Source organism: Tasmannia lanceolata, unplaced genomic scaffold (genome assembly GCF_043159265.1).
Source record: "Tasmannia lanceolata isolate RefF3 unplaced genomic scaffold, GAP_Taslan_0.1 ptg000012l, whole genome shotgun sequence".
Taxonomy (NCBI): domain Eukaryota; kingdom Viridiplantae; phylum Streptophyta; class Magnoliopsida; order Canellales; family Winteraceae; genus Tasmannia; species Tasmannia lanceolata.
The window spans coordinates 29,907,136-29,928,974 of NW_027518689.1; the positions used below are offsets into that span (position 1 = coordinate 29,907,136).

Sequence of the window (21,839 nt, forward strand, 5' to 3'; positions counted from 1 at the left end):
CCCGAATGTTAATATGACGTCCGCTCAAGACTCACTTATTAGTCATACATTTTCAAAACTCAAAAACATCAGCGAGAGGTTTCCACTCGAGGACCTGATAGCAAGACTTCTCGGTAAAGGCCGTGTGCCTAAGGATCCGATGAAGACTAGGAAACCTATCATTAGCCCTCAAGTGACAAAATGTTGTTGTCTCTTCTATCTTTGGCATTCACGTGCCAAACACCCTCTGCCAAAGAGGGGCATATGTAGACATCCCATTTTGTCAAGGTCGTGCAAATGATAGGTTGTTGCGAAGACGTTTCCTACGATGAGTCCCAGAGCTTCTCTGGTCTATCTCTCTCTCTCTCTCTCTCTAGTTTTTAGAGCAAAAATATTTCATTGAACCGAATTTCCGTTTCAAAAAGTTGGTTTAAACCGAAGCCCGTCATTGCACAACACTCGCCTTTACGACATCACCAAAAAGCCCGTTTGTTTTTTTATATTAAAAGTAACCCCCCTGCGGTTTTCCAATCGCAGGTTGCGATTTGGGCAGACAAAATCACAGGTTGGGAAATCCTTGACTTAGTTGGTTCTTCTTCTAGTAGTGATGGGGAGCAATGTAGGGCCGTATTTTAATTTTTCAGTGTGTTTTAGGTGTCTTTTAAGTCTTTTATGTTATAGTAGGGGTATTGGAGTCTTTGTACATCAAAATAACATAAGTTCTTTGAGTTATGGTTGTTTTAAATTGGCCCCACATGTGTTACGAGATTTTAAGTAGAAGGCAAGTAAGTGGGTATTTTGGTCCAAAAGTATTAGGCTTTCTTTAGGGTTGTAGAACTTTCTAGTTCTCTTCTTTTTTCTTATATAATGTAAGCCTTAGGGCACTTTGAAAGGGGAATGCTATGTTATGCTATGGATGAATGGATGAAAAGATTTGAAGTTTTTTTTCCTCTTGTGTGGATGTGATGTCTACTCCTTGCAAAGGTGCAATGCCTTGATCTTCCCTATGGTGCGATGCCTAGGAACCCCTTGGTGTGATGCCTTGGTTTTTGGTTTGTGAGATTCCGACCTTCCTATCTATCCTTGGTTCATGTTTATTCCCCCCATCCTCTCCCCCCCCCCCCAGAATCAGCCATTTCTTAATCAATTTCTATAGATCAGCCCCTACCGGACCATCCAACGGTCTGATCAAGGCCAAACTTTGAGGTTTGTTACTTCTTATAGGTTGTTCTCACATATCCAAGAACACGGAGTAATCCAACGTTTGGATATGATCCCGAAATTAGATCTGGACCGTCGATTTACGAAAGTTACAGATTCTGTATTTTCACCCAGATTTACGATCGGACGGTCGGATTTGCACCAAAATTGGATATATTCATTCCCATAATATCCCCTACCACATATCCAAGAATCAAGTCAATCCAACGGTTGGATTGTTCAATACGACTCTTTTTCCGATCTGCTGTTAGACTTTTTGCAGAAATTTAGATCCCTCCTATTGCAAATATTCCTTCATCCTCCTCCCACGGATCCGTCCTGCGTCAATTTTGGTATCTAAGCCAAATATTATTTCAACGTTCGATCTTCCTGCATCAAATACTTTTCTTCATGTTAGAAGATCGACAAATGGAGTAGCGGATGGGTTAGCAAGAAGGGGCGTGCAGTTGGAGGCCCTTGAGCAATTCGATTTCCTTCCTCCTTGATGGGCCGGAAATGCTTTAAGGTTTTCAATTTTTTTTGTATCTTTTGTGACTATCTCGGTTCACATTTTTTTAGTGATTATTTGACCATTCAAAAAATGTATTTAAATGGTTTGAGATGATTTCGGTATTAAAGATTATTTTCTATAAGAGCTCTATGGTGAGGATCAATATGCAACAAGAAGAGCTATTTGATTATGCATCTATAGTGGGTTGCAAAGTAGAAGATTTTCCTACTAATCTTTTTTTTTGAAAAATGACAAATATATTCATACTAGCAAACTTACAATGGGGACCAGTAGTCCCACCAGATTTACATAGTATGAGATGCCTAGGAACAATCTCCGTGGCTAAAACTAAAGTCCATTACCCTTACAGAACCCAGAAATCAACTCTAGCAAAAGATGCCACATCGAAACTATTCCTTTCTACTCCAATCTGTGTAGATTATAAGCCCCATTCTGGCGTAAGACTCAAGTCTTTCTCAAAACCCATAGAGTACTCTACTCCTTGCGTCAACCCCTTGTAAAGCCTTTAGGATGCCTCACCAAAATCCTTTATTTCTTGAGGTCCCGTCCCCATTTCCACAAATGCTGACGGAGGCAAAGCATTCAAAAAACAGACTTGTCATCACCATCTAGATAGTCATTCAGTTTGTACTTTTAGACAAGTCGCCTAACCGGAACGCTTTACAACACCTCCACGATATGTTGGATTTGGAGATCCGGGAAATCAAGAAGAAGATCATCCGGGATCCGATCCAAGAATCCAGGATCTTTTCTACTCGCGATCCTTTGTTCCACCATCCGGAAGCCCACCATCTTAGAAGCTCCCCAGATTTGTATCCTCTCCACCCTTCCTTCCATTGCGAGTAACGGTTAATGGGTGATTTTGATTGGAGAAAACCTGCAGAGGCTATACCAAGTGAACGGCTTGGCTCATTGTAGATCATCGATTTCAGCCTCTTAAGGAGGTTTTCTAAACCATGATTTCCATGCATAACCGTCTACAACGCTCTCCAGAACAAGAAGATGATTTTCCTGAATCACCGGGATTTTCCATTCCTCCTTTGTTAATGATAAAGACAGAAGAACCAGGAAAGTCCGAGGGATTCTTTCTTATTATTTTGTTTCTCTTCAAAATACTATACTAAGGTGCCTTTTAATGCCAATTCCTGAGCCTTGAACCATCCGCCCCTAGAAAGAAACGCTGGAACAGAGAAGCGTTCAACAGACGCAAGCTGAATAAATAGAAGTTATAACCCATTGCCCAACAACCGAGATGATAAGATAGTAGAGACATCCGTATACGCTTTTGATACTATGGTTTCCCGACTAAAGTAAGTACTTAATAACCAGACCCCCCAATCTCAAGAAATTAGATCTATAATCGTTCAGGCGCCAAAATTATTGGATTATCCATAAGAGGAGTCACTCCTGACAGATTTAGAATAAAATTTTAGGAAGTTAGCCAATCTGCTGTGTTTCTTCCTTGATCCGAATTTTATAACCAGGAGATTCTCCAAAATATTCATAAGAAGATTTTCTTTTGATCTTGGCACCCTGGCCAAGGATTTTAAAACATTATAGCCAGGGGCTCGATAATCAAAGTCAACTGACTTGGAATTCTTGATGGGCAAGTCCATCTAGGCAGCTTTTCGCCTAGGGACAGGGAATTTTGGCTTAGCTGTCTTGATAGTCGTATTTGTAGGTCCCACCACACCTTTTTCGAGGCGAAACTTAGACGCATCCGACGACTGGTTTGAATGATTAGATTTGATATTTGAACTCAACCCGGAGTCTGAGGGTTCGTCAGAAAGCCACCCCTGAGCCACCGGGAGTCGATCCGCCGGCAAATAGATATCCAGGCCAGGACAACCCAAGGGGGAAGAGGAATCCGGAGAACAAACACTAGTTTTATTCATGGTTTAAAATTTCGGATTTCGGTAGGGGCCGTAACCGAAATTTGGCGAAATTTTGAATTTCGGCCGAAATTTGGGAATTTTGAGAATTTCGGTCCGAAATTTCGAGAAAATGTATTTAAAATAAAAAAAAGAAATGTTACAAAATTTGGGCCCAAATTTCGAAATTTCGGAATTTAGGTCCAAAATTTGAAATTTCGAGGGTCCGTGACCAGTACTGAAACCGAAATTTTAAACCATGGCTTTATTTGCCTGGAGAACAACCCCAATGGTATATGTCTCTGGTCTAAAATCCTGATTTTAAGACAGGAACTAGGAAAGCGCCAACGGGGGGTTAGGATTTTAGCCGAGACAAAACTCATACAATTTTGATGATTGCCCTCCATCTTGATATCAACAACCTTACCAAAAGGGCCTCCTCTGGCCTCCACCGTTGAAACAACCCTAGCATGCTATCCTTATCCCTTTCGGGTAGGGAAGTGAATGTACAAATAGCTTGCTTGATAGGGAAAACGAAAAATCACAATGGAACCTTGCAGGAGCTTTGGAAATGGGCACAAAAGTCCTGGGATATCCCATCCCTTCAATGTCCTATATTGGCTAAAAATGAAATTCTTTTTATGCTTGAAACAGAAACTCAGGCATCATAGATCCTCGCTAAGGGACCTGAGGCCTTTGGTAGTTTCTTACTCTCCCACTTACCGTGGAAAAGGGAGTATCCTACTACTCATCTTGGACTTCCATTGCGGTTTGGTGTGCCCAAAGCCGCCCTATGGGGCCCAATAATTTCAATGATGGAGAGGAAACTAGCTGCATGGAAGAAAATTTAACTTTTGGTGGAATAATTACCTTAATCAATGTGGCCTTAGCCAACCTTCGAGAATATTTCTTATCCCTCTACAAAGTGCCATCCAGAGTGAGCAAGAAAATAGAAAAACTACAAAGAAATTTTTTATGTGAAGAGGGGAGAGTAAGAGGGAACTCAAGCACTTAAAGAATAAGTGAAAAGTAAGCCGGTTGAAATAGTACGGTGGGCTAGTTATCGACTACATAAAATTGAGAAACATAGCACTTCTTGCTAAATGGCCGTGGAGATTTGGGGAAGAGAAATCCACTTTGTGGCATCAAATTATTGGGGATAAATATAGGAGGGGTTTGGGTGGTAGACTGGGAGGGTAGGGACCCGTCGGGTCAAGTGCATGGAAGTCTATATGTGACTCCAGGTCTACTTACGGACCCTTGGTTAGGTTTGTACTGGGGAGGGGGATGGAACAAGATTCTAGGAAGATCCCTGCTTAGGAGAGTCGGTCTTGTGCCATGCATTTTCTAGCCTATACCTAGTAACAACCAAGGTTTTAAATTTCGGTTTCAGGGGTAACCGAAACCGAAATTTTAGCTGAAATCCTGAAATTTTGGCCGAAATTCGGTAAAGGCGCACGAAATGGCATTTTTTTGGCTGAAATTCTGTAAAGGATTAAAAAATTAATACTTTATTCGAAATTTTGCCAAAACTTCTGAAATTTCAGTTTCAGAAGTCCATACTCCTAACCCATCTTTAATTCCTGTTATTGTTCTCCTAATTTTGAGGACCGTAGGGTTTGGACCTCAAACCCATCCGGTTCTTTCTTGGTTTGCTCTTTTTTTCTACAAGTTGGCATTGTTGAGCATGGAAGACTCTCAGTGCACAAGGAGTTGGAAAGTGGAGGCACCACCTAGGGTGCTGGCTTTCACTTGGACAGTTTCAAGAAAAAGGATCAATCTCATAACAAGGAAAGTGGAAATGGCGAGTTGTTGAGTCTTCTGATCAGGAAATGAAGAATCTTTGGATCATCTTTTAGCACAGTGTGATCTCTCATACAGGTTATGGATGACAATAATTAGAACCTTCGGGCTTGAGAGGCTGCTCCAAAGGTCAATCAAGACGATATTATTGGAATGGAGTGGCTGTCCGTTTAGAGATGTAGGCCAGGCTTTGTGGAGATTTGTTCAATATGGCATAATTTGGCACCGTTGAAAGAAAGAAACAATCGAATCTTCAGGGATCAAAAGTGTAATCTGGGGCGGAGGGGGGATTAGTGATGATACTAAATCCAATGTTATAGCGTGGACCAATATCGGCAAGGAGGCACTTAGCTATAGCATGTCAAAAGGAAATCTGGGTCCAGCGGGCACTGGTGGCCTCTTCGGGACTGAAATGGTAGCCTACTTTTATTCTCCGGGCCGGTAGGTACTTGTGATGCAAATGAAGTGGAAGCAAGAGCCCTTTTATGGGGGTTGAGATAGCTTCCATATCATGGATCGGATCAAATGGTTATTGAAGGGGACTCGAGTAATGTTATATCTTGGGCGAACAATAAAGCGGTAAGACCATGGGTGCTAGCATACCTAATCTTAAAAATCAGAGACTTAGTAGCAACAATCACTCCAAAGTTCCAACATATGCGCATATCAGCCAATGAAGAAGAGGACAGATTAGCAAAGAATGGAGTGGATAGGGATGATATAACTATTGTGGGATGTGTATATCACGGCAGAAACAGTGAATGCTACTCTGCCCAAGGAGAGTACTAACAGTAATTTGCCAGGGCGAAGGGGACTCACAGTAATTTGCCAGATCAGGGTTTGTTTACGTATCTGTTGGCTGTTATTTCCAACCTGATGCATTCTAGCTGCTCCAGTTCAGTTGGGACTGTTATTCCCAACCTCTAGCATGCTGAGATTGCAACAATTCTTCTCCCTGCTGTGTCCAATTATGGTGATATTTTCTAATGAGCTGGGATCTGATTTCAAGTAATGGCGCTGTTTAGAGATTCCGAAGCAGGAATAGGCCTTTGGGATGGGATGAAATTGTAATCTGATTTTTCTGATGGGTGTGGCTTAATTGCTGTTCGCATATGTGGGATGCCTCCTCCCCATTGTTGTAATTCAGCTAATGACATATTAGTAATAATAATGTTTGTTACCTTTCAAAAAATAAGCATTGTGGTTTAACATATGGATGTCACCATGTGGCTTAAAATTGCTGTCTGAATGGGGCTTCCTGCATTTTTATTAGAATTTTACATGCTACAAATTACTACTAAGTTTAATTTTTTGTCAGCTTTTTACTAGAAATGTAGTATTTTCTTGAAGTACAATACAATTCATAAGATATTTTTCAATTACTTAAAAAATGTAGTCAAGATGATAATATGTATATGTTGTTTTTAATGCAGACACAAATAATGATAGAGCAGATGGAAGAACTCCGGAAAAAGGTACGCATTTTCCTTCGAAACTGAATTTACATATTTTGGCTTTGAATTAACAAATGTTAACTGCACGCCCCAAACCCCACCCTGGGCATAGAACGTGGCAGCGCCGTACACTTGCAAGATAAATCCCACAAGCATACAAGGCTACAAAGCAATAACAGAAATAAATCTGGCATTCCATAACAAAAATATCACATTCTCAAATAATGTGGACCCAACATAGCCAAATCAAATCTCAACTCTCCCATAAATCAAAATAAATAAGTATAGACGTAGTCTTACATATTTGTTTTCCAATACTCACGGTCTGAAACAGAAGCAAATAAGCTAAATAAAATCTCCAAGCTCCCACGGTTCTGAAACTATGCTTCTGCCCCGTTCAACTCACGAGGATCAAACTCTGAAAATGATAATATAACCATAGTCAACTGAAAAGCTCAGTACATAATAACGCACTACAAACGTGGGGTCAAAAGCATGCTATACAGCGAGCGTCAATAGATAAACGAAGATGGTCTGTAATACACATGAGATGGCTGATACAAATACAATAACTGAGAAAGACAAAGCTCACAAGTCATATTTCAAAGTATTACATCAAAGAGGGTCCCAATAGAGGGAAATCACAAAGTCTTAAGAGATTGCTGAAAGCAAAACAAAAGCTACAAAATCACCTAAAGGTCATCGGCTTAGCCCAAAAAGCATGTTATTTTATCCGACTGCCCGTAGTTCGAAACTAGTTTCTGAGTTCATATACCTATCGACAGGGTCAGCGAATAGCACCCACTGACGGGACCTAAAAGCCAACGTATTACCCTCATTGGTGCGGGCCCTTATAGTTCACATATAAACCTAAGCCTCCACAAAAGGTGCCCACATATACAAAATGTCCAAAGATACGTACAAAGTTCCAAAGATTGTGGTTCACGTTGGTTCCACAAGGTTTTCCAAAATAATTGGGTATACAGTGATCAAAAGTTTCTTATGTCAGAAAGGGTCGCATATTCAATACAAAATTCATAGGTTGCCAATGAGTACAAAATTCAGTAGATCGTATTTCAATGAAGGATAAATATGCAAGATCAAAATCAAAGGCTAAGGTTATCAGAGGTTTCATATATTCAAAGATACTAGAGAGACGAAAATCAAAAGGCATATTATCGAACGACGAATCATATCATTAAAGTAGTACGAAATTACGTACTTCCAATAACGAATACTTTTCTTTTCATAATTACCTACAATCAAGAGTATGAATGTTCTCCATGAGTTTCATCATTAATTTCAATCTTACCAGTATATCCTCCTACTGACACAAGACATCCTTTTGGTTCCTCTTCGGAAAAGAATCGGTAAACCGTCCTAGGGTTCTTTTTAGTATTTTGGAATTGTCATCATTATAGAGTCTCCAAAAAATTTTGGAACTATTTTTAACAAAAATTACATGTTTCCGCCATATCCGTAGTGTACAAGAGCTTTGAAAACGGACAAGAAACGAAGAAATTAAGAATTTTCGAAGTTTCACAATTTTTTGCGATAATTCCATATTCGTCCCCGATTTTACCAAAACTTCTATGGACCATAACTTTCTCGTTTTAGCTCCGATTCACGCGTGGTCGGATCCTTTGGATTTATATCGACGAGATGAATCCATCTAATCTAATTTCACGCTCCAAAGATCAAAATTTATTTATCATAATTTAATCTAAACTTTTAGGTTAAACCCTTAAAGGCTAAATTTCCTAAAATCCAAACGATCAAATCTTAGGTTCGTTAGGGTTCTGAAACAAAGTAAACCCTAAGGAATCAGAGATCAGTCCTCAAACACATCTTAAACGAAATCAAAACCTTCACTTTCATCCTTTCAAGATCACAAAATCCTTGCTTTAGGGTTTCTAAGAACATAAATTGATAAAGAACATAGTTCTTACCTTAATCTTCACCCTCCAATTCCAAAGCTTGGTTCTCTTCTCTTCACACTTGAAAAATCTTTTCTTAGGGCTGTAGGAAAACGTGTTTAAGGTTTCAATTAACTCCCAAGAGATGTATATTTATAGGCTTTCTTAAAGAAGCCCTAATTTTAGTCTAATTCTTATGGACAAAATCGCCCTTTATTTTAGAGGGAACGAATTTTTGAAAGGGGATAATTTGGGTATTTACATTAACATACAAGTTCATACCATTTATGCCATTGTCGTTGTGCACTATCAAGTATACACCTGTATTGTTTCATAATTTGTATTTAGGATTTTCATTCAAATAGTTATAACTTCTTGTCGACTCTTAAATGTCTTTGAAATGATTATATACAATTTATGTGGAATTTACATGTTGGCATTATCTTTGCGTACATATATAAACACTATGAAATCATATGGTGTCCGGGCATTGCTACACGTAATATGGGTACGACATAGGTGATGCCTTTGATATTTGATCCAACGACAGCATCTTAAAAAGTTGGATGTCTTTGGATAAATATCCATGGTGTTAAATTTCAGCCGAAATGACAAAACATTTCATTTCGGCCAAAATATATCAATTTCGGCCGCTATTGAAATGAAATCCACATAGATTCAGAAAAATATTAGATTCTGTCCAAAATTTCAGGATTTCGTAATGTTTCGGCCGACATATGTGAAACATGCAACTTTTCATATAAAAGAACCAAGTTTCTATCTAAATGCCGACATTTCGACCCTGACAAAAATTAACTCCAGTCGCTGAAAGAGAAGAATGGCGAGATTGTTTTAAGATATTTCTAAAAATGACAAAATAAAAAACAAAACTAGTGGTGAGGAAGCCGTGATTTCGTACTTAAATGTTTCTGTGATTTTACAAGATTTCAGTCGAAATTTCTTTCCGAAATCAAAATGTTTCCATTTTGCTGATGACCGAAACTGAAACTGAAATTTAAAACCTTGCAAATATCAAGGGCGGTGCCTTGATTAGACACAGCGACACGCGGAGACCATATTAAAACTCGTAAACACTAGGCAAAGATTGTGAATTGACTGTTCAATAGTCAAACGAGCTAACAAAAATAGTGCCAAGAGCATGACCTGCATGCCAATATCAATGTTTAAACCCTCTGCAATTGATGTTGGACTCATTTAAGCTATGTCATGTCAGTTAGAATGCAAGTGAGATAACTTATTGTACTTGACTAGTAGGACTCCTTAAACTCCTTACAGAATTGAGACTCCATACTCACCTGAAAATGGCGAAAAAATTCAGGGTCTACAAAGCCCATTACCAATCTTTCTTTGAGGCAAGATAACCTGCGTGAAATTTAAATTTGTTAATCTTTGATTGAGAGTTAATTTTTTTTTTTTTTGAGAGTTGATCCGAATAAAAAATTAAATCAATCCAAAGTTATATTTAAAATGTTGAAAGATAAATACAAATAATATGAAAATATCAGTATAATATTGCATAATGTAAAGAATATTGGGAAATCTTAGGAAATCTTGTTCTTGAAAAGATTAGGATATAGTATGTTTTTTCAGAATATTGCAAAATTATAAAGATTTCATGTGCCATGTGTGGGCCAAACGTAAAAAGAGGGGCCACAATTGAGAGAGGGGGTGGGGGGTGTTAAAGTATAAAAGATTTAATAAAACATTCTCCAATAGCTTAAGCTTTTGGAGTAACTGGTTGCTTCACACTATATTATGTTTGTATATCCCATATGTAATTTCATTTGTGTTTTTCTTCTTTATATATAAATAAAAACTAGGATAATAGAATTAAGAACATTTACACTCTCTAGCTCCCTATCATACATTTTCTCTGTTCTTTCTTTTCTTTTCTCTTTCGTCTTCTTCCCTTTCTTGCTCCAAACCCTTAATCCACGTAACAGCAAGGCCCACATTTTGGAGCATCATGCTCCAGTGTTTAACTTTTTACTTGTTTTATCATGGAAAGTGCTGCCATATAGTAACGAATCATATTTCTCTGTATTTTTCCTTTTTTGCGTTTTCTTAAAATTTTTGGGAATCATAATTGTACAAGTTTCAAGTTGAGTTACACAGACGTGGCACAGTGCCAAGTGTCCAAGTCTTATCGATTGATTGGCCTAGACATGCGACGCTTTTGTGCACAATATGAACACTACTAAAAATGACATAAAAAATAACCTAAAGAAAATTCATTGAAAAATAAGTAATAATATAGTTCCAATCAAGTTCAACTATGAAGAATTTGAAGGAGCAAATAATCATTTAAGAAAAATAACTGAAAATTATGGAACACATTTGAGGACATAACCGACATGACTATTATGTAATTAACATCAATTTTGAGTTCACAACCTGTTTTGCTGTCTTCCTATTGTCTGTTACTTGTACATTGTAGCAGAAGAATGCAGTAGGTTATCATTCAAAAAAAAAAAATGAAGGTTTGGAAGATACAAAATTCCCCAGTTCTGAACAACACCAGCCCATCTTAAACATAGGCAATAGTTGTCTAACTTCTAGCTGACTTGGAAAACAGTCAATGTTTGGTTATTTCTTATGTTTTAAGAGTTACTAAATCTCTGACTAGGATTGAATGGGTACATTAAGGCAGCCTAGTAATATTATATGTACTGATAGGAAATAGTTGGTATTATAACAAGATATTTATCTCTTATATTTATTCTTTTCCTTTTTCTTTTTTATTTCTAGTGGCTTCCGGTTTTCTTTCTTGTTTCTAGTAAAAAATATAAATTATTCGTTCTTTTGGGTTAACTGGCAGGAGCGTCAGCTTGGAGATATCAACAAGCAACTCAAAAATAAGGTTTTACTTTAATCTGTTCAAGCATTCTTGAATCATTTATCTAATCTTTCCAATTCCCATTTGACTTATTTTGGTATTTCAGCTTGAAGCTGAAGGGCTAGGCTCATTTAGAGGCAACCAAGGGTCATGGGACACTGGAGCAGTAGTTGGAAACAACATGTTTTCTCTGCATGCTTCTCAATCCAATGCCATGGACTGTGAACCTACCTTACAAATAGGGTATAATTCTTTATTTCTCTTCTCCTAGTGTTTTCTACGGTTCATAATTAGATAATGGAAGACTGGAATATGATGCAAGGTGAAACCAAGGAGTGCTAGACCAAGTCTCTCTCTATCTCCCTTTATCTGATACACTTTCTTCCTTCTTTGTTCTCTTTCATCTTTCCTCTTCTTGCTCTATGGGCACACCATTTTAAATCATATGAACTTTGTTTATATCATCAAAGTAAAAAAGTATCCATTGGCACTTCTAATGTGTTTGCTATTGGAACAGGTACCACCACTTTGTTCCCCAGGAAGCAGCCATTCCTAGGAGTGCAGTTGGTGAGAGTAACTTCATTCATGGTTGGGTCCTCTAAACCGTTTGAGCTAACAGACATAAAATATATGATGGGTTTGAACAAATTGCGTACTTTGGTAATATGTGCATGTATTTGTTCCATCCTTTACATGGGTGTGGCAGTCGTACTGTTGAAAACCTTTAGCATAAAATTATCCGTTAACTTTAGGTGTGAAGATGCATTGCACACCAGAACAGTCTATAGTAGCTCAGATCAATCCACAATCCACAGTTGTCTAATATGGGGAGATTAGTAGCCTATTACGGATATGTAAGCTAATCCTACTGTATGTAGGGGGCGGTACTGTTGTAGCCTGTGTCCCTTATTTGGCTCTTTTTTGGAATAAAAATTGTCAATTTTCAAAAAAATAAAATAAAAATTAGTTCAGATCAATCCTCAATCTACAGTTGTCCAATACAGGGAAATTACCTTGTTTGTGTTTATGGTTGTCTCTGTGAGTATTGTCGCCCTGCTAAACAGCGTTAGCATGGTAATGCTCTATGTTACATGTATTCTTCTGAATGTGTGAGGTACCCGGGTCAGGAGGGTCTTGGATTCTAATATTTTAAAGATTCACGGCAACACTTCTAGGTCACCTTTATTTGTTTTTTTCTGAATACTACTGCCGCGACTTTTTGAGTTTTATTTATTAAGTTTTTTATATGGGAATAAAACATTACATTTACTCAATTTCTTAAATTTTTTTATATGTTATTTATTTCGAGCCTGACACGGATTCACCAAAACAGAAAGACCTGTGATTCACCAAAACATTTTAATCAATTCTCAAATTTTAATTTTTGTTACAGAATAATCTGATTATTACAAGCAATATATATATATATATATATATATATATATATATAAAATAATAATATGTTAAATAAATATAAGGTTTTATTTTCATGTAAAAAAAAAACTTACTATTATGATGGATAAAACTTATGAGTGGCCATTTCACCTTTGTCTCGTCGTAGGCATTTAAGCTTAGTCATTCATCAAATAACTATCGGGTCATTCATCAAATAACTATCGGATCGGATTGAAGGACGAGATTAAATGGGATAAAAACCCAATGTAAAAGTTATCCTTTATCCCCTCTCCTGTGAAAATCTCGCCATCGCGTTCCCAATCCTCTTGAAAAAATGAGGGGTTTCTATTTCCGCCCCCCTCAATTTCATCTCCTCCCTTCTCTGGAAGCTCTCTGATTTGCAATGAATAAGTTAAATTATCGGTTTTTAAATTTTTTAGAATGCATCCTACTGGTGGAGTAATGAATTTAACTTGAGAAAATTATTTAAAAAATTGCAAAGTTTTAGTTTTATTATGAATCAAGGGTAGACATTTCAAATTCATAAAGTAGGGGCTGTCAGGTACGAAAGTTTTGGTTTTGGGAGAACTATACCCCCTTGCTTTTCCAACCCTTTTACCTCGCTTACCCATATCACCTTTTTTGTTTTTTTCTTCCCTAAGCCTTCCACAAGCCTTCTAACGTGAAACTCCATTGGCAACGTTTCCAAGCTCCATTGCCATTGTAGTTTTGAAAAAAAAAGTCCATTACTAATGTTTCCAAGCTCTATTGTCATTCTAGTGTTGAAAAAAAATTCCATTTGCAACGTGATAAAGCTCCATTACCATTGTCGTTTTGAAAAAAAAACTCCATTGCCAACGTGATAAAGCTCCATTTCTACTGATTTCTGTCGGATTTCTGACGTTCATTTCAGACTTTCGACTCGGAAGTCCGAACCAACGTTCGGATTTCCAACGGAAACCGGTAGATTTGCCATTTCTACTAGCTTCCATTCGGAAGTCCAAGTCCGACCATTGGTTTGGACTTCCGACTCGGAGTTTAAGGCAGGATTCCCTAGTGGTTCCAGGGTATAAAATGTGGTTCCCTAGTGGTTCTAGGGTATAAAATGTGGTTCCCTAGTGGTTCTGGGGTATAAAATGTGGTTCCCTAGTGATTCCGAGGGATAAAATGTGGTTCCCTAGTGGTTCCGTGGTAGAAAATGTGGTTCCCTAGTGGTTCCGTGGTATAAGATGTGGTTCCCTAATGGTTCCGTGGTATAAGATGTGGTTCCCTAGTGGTTCTGGGGTATAACATGTGGTTCCTTAGTGGTTCCAAGGTATAAAATGTGGATCTCTAGTGGTTCCGGGGTATAAAATGTGGTTCCCTAGTGGTTCCGTAGTATAAGATGTGATTCCCTAGTGGTTCCGGGGTATAAAATGTGGTTCCCTACTGGTTCCAGGGTATAAAATGTGGTTCCCTAGTGATTCCAGGGAAGAAAATGTGGTTTCCTAGTAGTTACAGGGAAGAAGATGTGAGTTGTTATCATCCTCCTCAAAAATACTTGGTGTCAATGGATGTAATGTCATGTCCTGGCTCCACCGTTCAGATAGTGTCCGGTTCTGGGTCGCAACTTGCTCCGGTTTTAAAATGCGTCTACACATGTAGAGAAGGTTTCACATATACAGCCCAGGAACTTTCTCTTCCTTTCTGATTTGGGATCTTACATGTAAGCTTTTTTGAAGATACAGGCTACTATTTCCTTCATGAAGATTTCTCTTCAAGAGGAGAACAGGAGTGAAGAGATTTCTAGTTTACTTTTGCCCTTGCCCATTCCTACTCTATCATCGTCATATGATGTTCAAGAGATGCCAACCAGTGTAGAGCAACCAAGTAAAGAACATCAAGTTTATGTGAGACAATAGAACGATAAGGCCATTGATTTGGCTCCCTCTTATCAGGAAACCTCTTCTCGTGCTTTAGGTAATTTTGATTCTATCCCTCATGCTCCTATCAGTGATTCTTTTTTTGACAATTTTGATCTCCCTATTGCTCATCGAAAAAAGGTCAGGTCCTGTACCCAACATCTAATTGCCCTCTTTGTTTCTTATCATCTCTCGCCATCTTGTTGTTCATTTGTATCCCAGTTGTTGTTTGTTTCTATTGCTCAAAATTTGCAAGATGCACTTAGAGATTCAAATTGGAAGGCTTCTTTGTGTAAAGAGGTGCGAACTCTGTAGAAGAATAATATCTTGGACCTTGTCACACTATTGGGTGTTGATGGGTATTCGCGATACCAGCACGGGAAGAACCTATACCTCAAACTAGTTCTAATCACCGGTGTCTACTCTAATCTCTCGTTCTTATACGGGAGCGGAAGCGAGAACCAGAACTCGAAAAAGGGAGCTCGAGCCAGTTCCTACTTATGAGATCGACTCTCGAAATGGGTCTTCCCGAAAACTCCACTCGAATCGAGCTCGTTAGTAGGGAATAATGGATCACCTTTAAAGTAGAAGTAGACGGCACCGGTGAATGAATTCGAGAATCCTGCCGGGTTTAGTGTGCTGAACGAGTCGTCGTAAAGGACGTGATTGAAAGAATTTGTTGACTTTTTGGAGTCCAGCTCCCGTAGTGGAACCTTTCTTTCCCAGAGCGTTATAAGCCCTTCTGTCCCGCTTGCCCTCTACCAATCGATCTAGACCCTTCTTGCAAATACGCTTCAAACGAGGTTGCTAGCTCCCCATTCTGTTAGAGAGGCAGTGCCCCGGGTCCCGCTTGGCACGGGGGGGGGGGGGGGGTTCGCATCTGAGTATAGGCTGAAGTGACTACATCTCGCGGCACTACAAGTCTCACTAGTATACCGCTCTGGTGTGGCGAGCTTCTTTGGTGGGCTGCGTCTATCTCCTCCGTTCTCCCAACTCTGGTGGGTACCTTCTTCAACTGTGTGCTAAGCCCCCATCCAATGATAGTTGTAATGCTCTAACCTCAGCTCGAAGCCCAACGCCATTGCTTTGTCCGTACTCTTCGCTTTTCGTTACTTTGGAGGTGTGAAGCGGCCTCATTCTTTATCACTTGTCTCAGTCTCTCTAACAAGGTCCAGGATAGAGAGGTCCAGGTATCTGACTATCATGAAGTACATCGAGGTCGACGTGCGAGAAAATCTCATGACCCACCGTGCAAATAGTAAATTCCAATGTAGTACTCCTTAGTCAAGCGATCAGAGAGACAACTAACTGGACTTGATGAAAAGCCCAGTTAACCGTCCGGGACTTTCCCAAGTTCCCCGCCAAGCTCGCGTACCTAAGCGCAAACAGATGGCTCAATGGAGAGATACAAGGTCAAGCTTGTAGCTAAAGGCTTCCCCCAGACATATGTGATTGGCTACTTCGAAACTTTTTCTCCATTCGCTATGATGAACTCGATTCAGGTTCATTCTTCATCTGCGAAATTGGGGTGGGGGCTTCCGCAATTTGACGTGAATAATTCCTTTCCATATGGAGATTTGGAGAAAGAAGTGTATATGGATGTTGAAAAAGGCATTATATGGGTTGAAGCAGTCTCCCAGAGCACAGTTTCAAAGGTTAACTAAGGCTATGCTTAGGTGTGATAAAGATCACACCTAGTTCATCAAACTCTTGGCTCAAGAAAATTTGCCATGTCTAAACATGGCATCTTCATTGCCCATAGTTAGTTCTGGAACTTCTCAAGGGGATAGGTATATTGGGATGTAAAACCATTGATACTTCTATGGAGCTGAATTACAAGCTTGGGGATGATATCAAAGACTTGTTAGGTAATTAATCTATTCGTCTCATACTCATCCAGACATTGCATGATACTTCTATGGAGCTGAATTACAAGCTTGGGGATGATATCAAAGACTTGTTAGGTAATTAATCTATTTGTCTCATACTCATCCAGACATTGCATTTGTGTGTTGTCAGTCAATACATGTATGCTCATCAGACCTCAGCCTCACACATAGAAGGTGCTTGCAGGATTCTTCAAATGAAAGTAGGGTATCTTGTTTGCTAAGCATGGCCATATGAGGATAGAATCCTACACTAATCCCGATTGGTTCAGTTCGTTGATGAGAGAAGGTCTACATTAGGGTCTTTGCACTTTTGTCTACGGTAGCCTAGTAATGTGGCAGAGCAAAAAACAGTCTATTATTGTTTGCTCAGGTGTAGGGGTAGAGTTTAAGGCCATGCCACATGGAGTGTGTGAACTAGGGGTTGACCATCATGGTTTAATGAGTCTATTGTGACAGCAAAACAGCGATTGAAATTGCCCATAGTGCAGACCAGCGTGACCTGACAAGGCATATTGAGGTTAATAAACGTTTCATCAATGAGTTGTTTGCACCTCATTTGTGAAGATAGGGGATCAACATGCAAACATATTGTCAAAGGGAGTCTAGTTCAGGTTCACTCTATCCTTTGCAAGTTGGGCAAGTATGATATCTTTGCACTAGCTTGAAGCGGGGAGGGGGATGTTGAGTATAGTTATTTGTATATTGTGTTTTAAGTGTATACACAACGCTATGTATGTAATTTCATTTGTTTTTTATCTTCTCTATATATAAAAACTAGGGTAAGAAAGTTAACACGTACAGCCATACTCTTTAGCTCCCTATCATACATTTTCTCTCTTCTTTTTCTTCCTCTTCTTGCTCCGAGCCCTTAATCCATGAAATAACTAGGCTAACATTTTGAAGCATCGTGCTTTAGGATTCTTCTTTCTTCTCTTTCTCTCTTTCGTCTTCTTGCTCCAAACCCTTAATCCATAAAACAACTACAAGGCCCACATTTTGAAGCATCATGCTCTAGTGTTTAACCTTTTGCTTGTTTTATCATGGAAAGTGACTGCCATATATTGAAGAATCACATTTTTCTGTATTGTTTTCTTTTTTGCGTGGTTTTCTAAAAAATTTGGGGGAATCAATTGATGTAATAAAAATTTTGGGGAATCAATTGATGTTCATTACATAATATTCGTGTAAAGTTATGTCTTCTTTAAATGTGATACCGTTCGGATCGGCGTAATGCAGTCCTTTAAGTTGTGGAGGGAAATAAGAAGTGAAATTGTTGCAAAATGCTTAAAAAGCTTTTATTCTTCAACTAAAACTCTGTAGTTTATCATTTTTCATAATTCTGTCATTTAATAGCCCAAAATTGCAGTTGACAAACGGTCGAGAAGTTTGTAGCGGGAATACACCTGCATCATTCTCCCCCAGTTGAACGCCAACTCGTCCCTGAGTTGACCAGGCCACTTTCATGATATGGAATAAGATTAAAAACATTGAGAGTACTTGAAACGCCATAATCTTCAAGTGATTGAACTCAAAACGGACCATCCGCACGATCTTGAAGTTTGCCAAACTTCATTTGTTCAAGAAGACTCGTCCTCGAGTTGTTAAGTGTCGAAGAATGTACATCTTATACTCTTGACGAACAAATCCTACTACATAATTCTAAAGGCAAAAATAGAATATGTTTCCATTTTGAATATGCTTGAATTCATGAAAAAACGCTATAGGCTTCGATGTCAAATCGAATAAAAATGGATCAATGTGATTGGATGACAAAATCGATGTAATTCTTTTCCATTCTCCCATCTCTTCAATATCCATCGGTTCACCTAATATGTTGTCCAATCCAATCCCTTTGGTGATGAATTCATTAAATTGCTGTTGAAGTTCCTTGTGCTCCTCATTGGCTTCAACATCAAGTAGAGCATAAGATATGCCGTTACCCTTGGTCTCTTGATCAAATTTGCTCTCTTAAAGAAAAAAGTTACTCTCCTTCACTTTCTTGAACCATGGAAGTTCGAAATTCATAGGCCTCATCTTGGTCTCAAGATTGACATTGTTGATTATCTCTTGTGCCACCACATTCTCACAACACCCACTATGAGTGATAAGATTGCACATCTCTTCATTTGACATATATCATTTATGAAAAATATTATGTGACAACCCATGAGGATTTTCTTCTACTTTGGCTGTACAAATAGGTAAATTCCATCACTCTCTGATCGTTCCAAATGATCTCATCACTCTCATCATCATTGTAGTCATCAAAATGTGGTTGTTCATCTAGAAGATTCAATACAACGGAAGTAGGGCATTCAATGAAGATATCCGATTGCATCTTTCCTTCAAACTCGGAAACCTCCACCTTAACGTCAGTGAGACATTGACTTGAGGGGGGGACGTCTTGAAGAAGAACCGTCACTCTCTCCTTGGCGTTGGTGTGGCCGAGCGAAAGGGTTGATGTCCGACTCCGATCCATTGCTTTCCTCCACCTCATCTTAAGGCTCTTGAAGAGCTATCCTCTCGATGAGGGTTTGGAGTTGATGCCTCAATTCCTCAATCTCGATATCATGAAGATCCCTCTCTCGATTGGGAACCTCTCTTTCAATCGGACATCGGCGACATCGATTGTCCATTGAGAAACTTGAACTAGCGCAACTTTCTCATTAGTAAGCACTAGCGTAGGATCGCCTCACCATCACCGTCGTAAGGTTACACCTAGATGCTCTGATACCACTTTAATACCGTTCGGATCGGCGAAATGCAATCCTTTGGGTTGTGGAGGGAAACAAGAAGTGAAATTCTCGCAAAATTCTTAAAAAGCTTTTCTTCTTCAGCTAAAACTTTGTAGTTTATCATTTTCCATAATTTTGTCATTTAATAGCCCAAAATTGTGGTTGAAAAATGGTCCAGAAGCTTGTAGCGGGAATGCACCTGCATCAAAATGTGTTCCATAATTTTCAATTATTTTTCATAAATGATTATTTGGTACTTCAAATTCTTCGTAGTGTAGCTTGATTGGAACTATATTGTTACTTTTTTCAATGAATTTTCTTTTAAGTTATTTTTTGATGTCATTTTTAGTAGTGTATTCATATTGTGTGCAAAGTGTTGCATGTCTGGATTCCTATAGGTAGCTATGTCAATCACTTTTACAGGACTAGGGCCCTACTAGCGATGTTTGCCGTCTCGCGATTCTTGCGTTTATGGACCAAAGGAAATGGTTGGTATTTTTAAAAACGCAGATGCGGCGTGGAACACGGCCGAAGAAAATCCTAGTCAACTCGGCACGACGCGGTCAAGTACTCGGTTGACGCGTTCATAATTCTGGAGAGTCAAAGAAGTTTTTATTGACAATGTAGGGCATAATGTGGAACGTGCCCGAGTTAAAAGGGAGTTTTAAAATTATGGTTGATATTATAAGAATATGTTTATCTCTTATATTTTTTAGGAAATGATATTTACGCCCCTTTTGATCACCAGGGACACCCATTCACAGTGTACGAAGCAATCAAAACCCCTGAATTTTTCTGACATCAAGTACATTAGGCCCCTTTTTGTCATTGATACACTGACACTGGGTGTCCCTGGTGATCAAAAGGGGCGTAAATATCACTTCCCTATTTTTTTCCTTCCTTTTTTTTCCTAGTAGCTTCCGGTTTTCTTTCTTGTTTCTAATGAAAGATTATAAAGATACGTTCTTTTGGGTTATATGGCAGGAGCGTCAGCTTGGGGATATAAACATGCAACTCAAAAATAAGGTTTTACTTTAATCGTTTATCTACTCTTCCAATTCCCATTTGACTTATTTTGGTATTTCAGCTTGAAGCTGAAGGACTAGGCGCACTTAGAGGCAACCAAGGGTAATGGGATTCTAGAGCAGTTGGAAACAACAGTTTTTCTCTTCATGCTTCTCAATCCAATGCCGTGGAGTGTAAACCCACCTTACAAATAGGGTATAATTCTCTCTCTTCTCCTATTGTTTTCTATGGTTCTGAATTAGATGAAGGCAGACTGGAAAGATGATGCAAGGTGAAACCAAGGAATGCTAGACCAAGTCTCTCTCGAGCTCCCTTTATCTGTTACACTTTCTCTCTTCTTTCTTCTCGTTTGTATTTCCTCTTCTTGCTCCAAACCCTTATGGCCACACCATTTAAATCATATTTACTCTGTTTATATCATCAAAGCAAAAAAGTATACATGGGGACTTCTAATGTGTTGGCTTTTGGAACAGGTATCACAACTACGGTCCCCCGGAAGCAGCCATTCATAGGAGTGCAGCTGGTGAGAGTAACTTCATTCATGATTGGGTCCTCTAAATCATTTGAGAAACAGACATAAAATATATGATTGGTTTGAACTTTAAATAGAATATTTAAAGTTATTTGCCTACTTTGGTAATATGTGCAAGTATTTGTTCCATCCTTTACAGGGGTGTGGCAGTCATCCTGTTGATGATGCTGGAGCTACCTTAGAAGGATCCTCAAACCAAGCCCATCAGGCCCACCAAGCCTAGGCCCCAAGCTTAAAGGTCCAAAAATAGTTTGCAGTCCATGATTTTGAGGCATTACGAGGACCAAACCTGAATTTACTCATAGCTTTAAAAATAGCAAGCCATTTATGGTTGGAAAGATCTATGAGTCTACTTTGGAAGTCAACAAATGGTTTACGAATTGGAATTCAGTGGAGAGAGTTATGGCCATTTTCTGAGAAGGGTTGAAGCTACCTGCAACATACGAATTTCAGCAGTTTTGGGTTTCTTTTTGCCTGTTTTCAAGCCTATTATTCTAAATGTTTTTTGGTATGATTTAAGTTAATTTTGAAGCTCTCTTTATGCTATATCAAGTCCCAAAGATCCCCATTAAATTTAGTTAAATAGCCTTATAAGTTAGTCAAAGCAATGCAGTTTTCCTCTCCCTTTTCTCTTGGAACTTGTGTTGTTAAGCTAGGAAATGTTGTTCAAGCCTTTGGAAATGCACCTATAGCTGGAGGGTTGTTCCATGCCTATTTAAATGATTATTTAGGCTATAGAGAAGAGAATT

The 21,839-nt window shown here is 38.8% G+C and overlaps 1 protein-coding gene and 1 long non-coding RNA gene across 8 annotated transcripts in view; both read left to right on the top strand.

Moving 5' to 3' along the window:
- LOC143887819 (agamous-like MADS-box protein MADS3) overlaps window positions 1-12,589 on the top strand; it is a 65,531-nt gene extending 52,942 nt beyond the window's left edge. The window contains exons 5-8 of the mRNA XM_077392014.1: window positions 6,819-6,860; window positions 11,595-11,636; window positions 11,719-11,855; window positions 12,130-12,589. Coding sequence (XP_077248129.1) covers window positions 6,819-6,860; window positions 11,595-11,636; window positions 11,719-11,855; window positions 12,130-12,214 — 306 coding nt within the window. The 3' untranslated portion in view covers window positions 12,215-12,589. The remainder of the gene's footprint in view (window positions 1-6,818; window positions 6,861-11,594; window positions 11,637-11,718; window positions 11,856-12,129) is intronic.
- Window positions 12,590-14,276: 1,687 nt separating this feature from the next.
- LOC143887820 (uncharacterized) lies at window positions 14,277-21,636 on the top strand. Of its 7 annotated transcripts, XR_013254396.1 has the most exons (6): window positions 14,279-14,966; window positions 19,956-20,155; window positions 20,517-20,558; window positions 20,620-20,753; window positions 21,032-21,081; window positions 21,230-21,636. It is a non-coding gene; the product is annotated as an uncharacterized LOC143887820 (long non-coding RNA). The 7 variants fall into 7 exon arrangements; XR_013254392.1 differs by having other exon boundaries at window positions 14,277-14,966; window positions 19,956-20,558; XR_013254394.1 differs by having other exon boundaries at window positions 14,277-14,966; window positions 20,517-20,753.
- The last annotated feature ends 203 nt before the right edge of the window (window positions 21,637-21,839 follow it).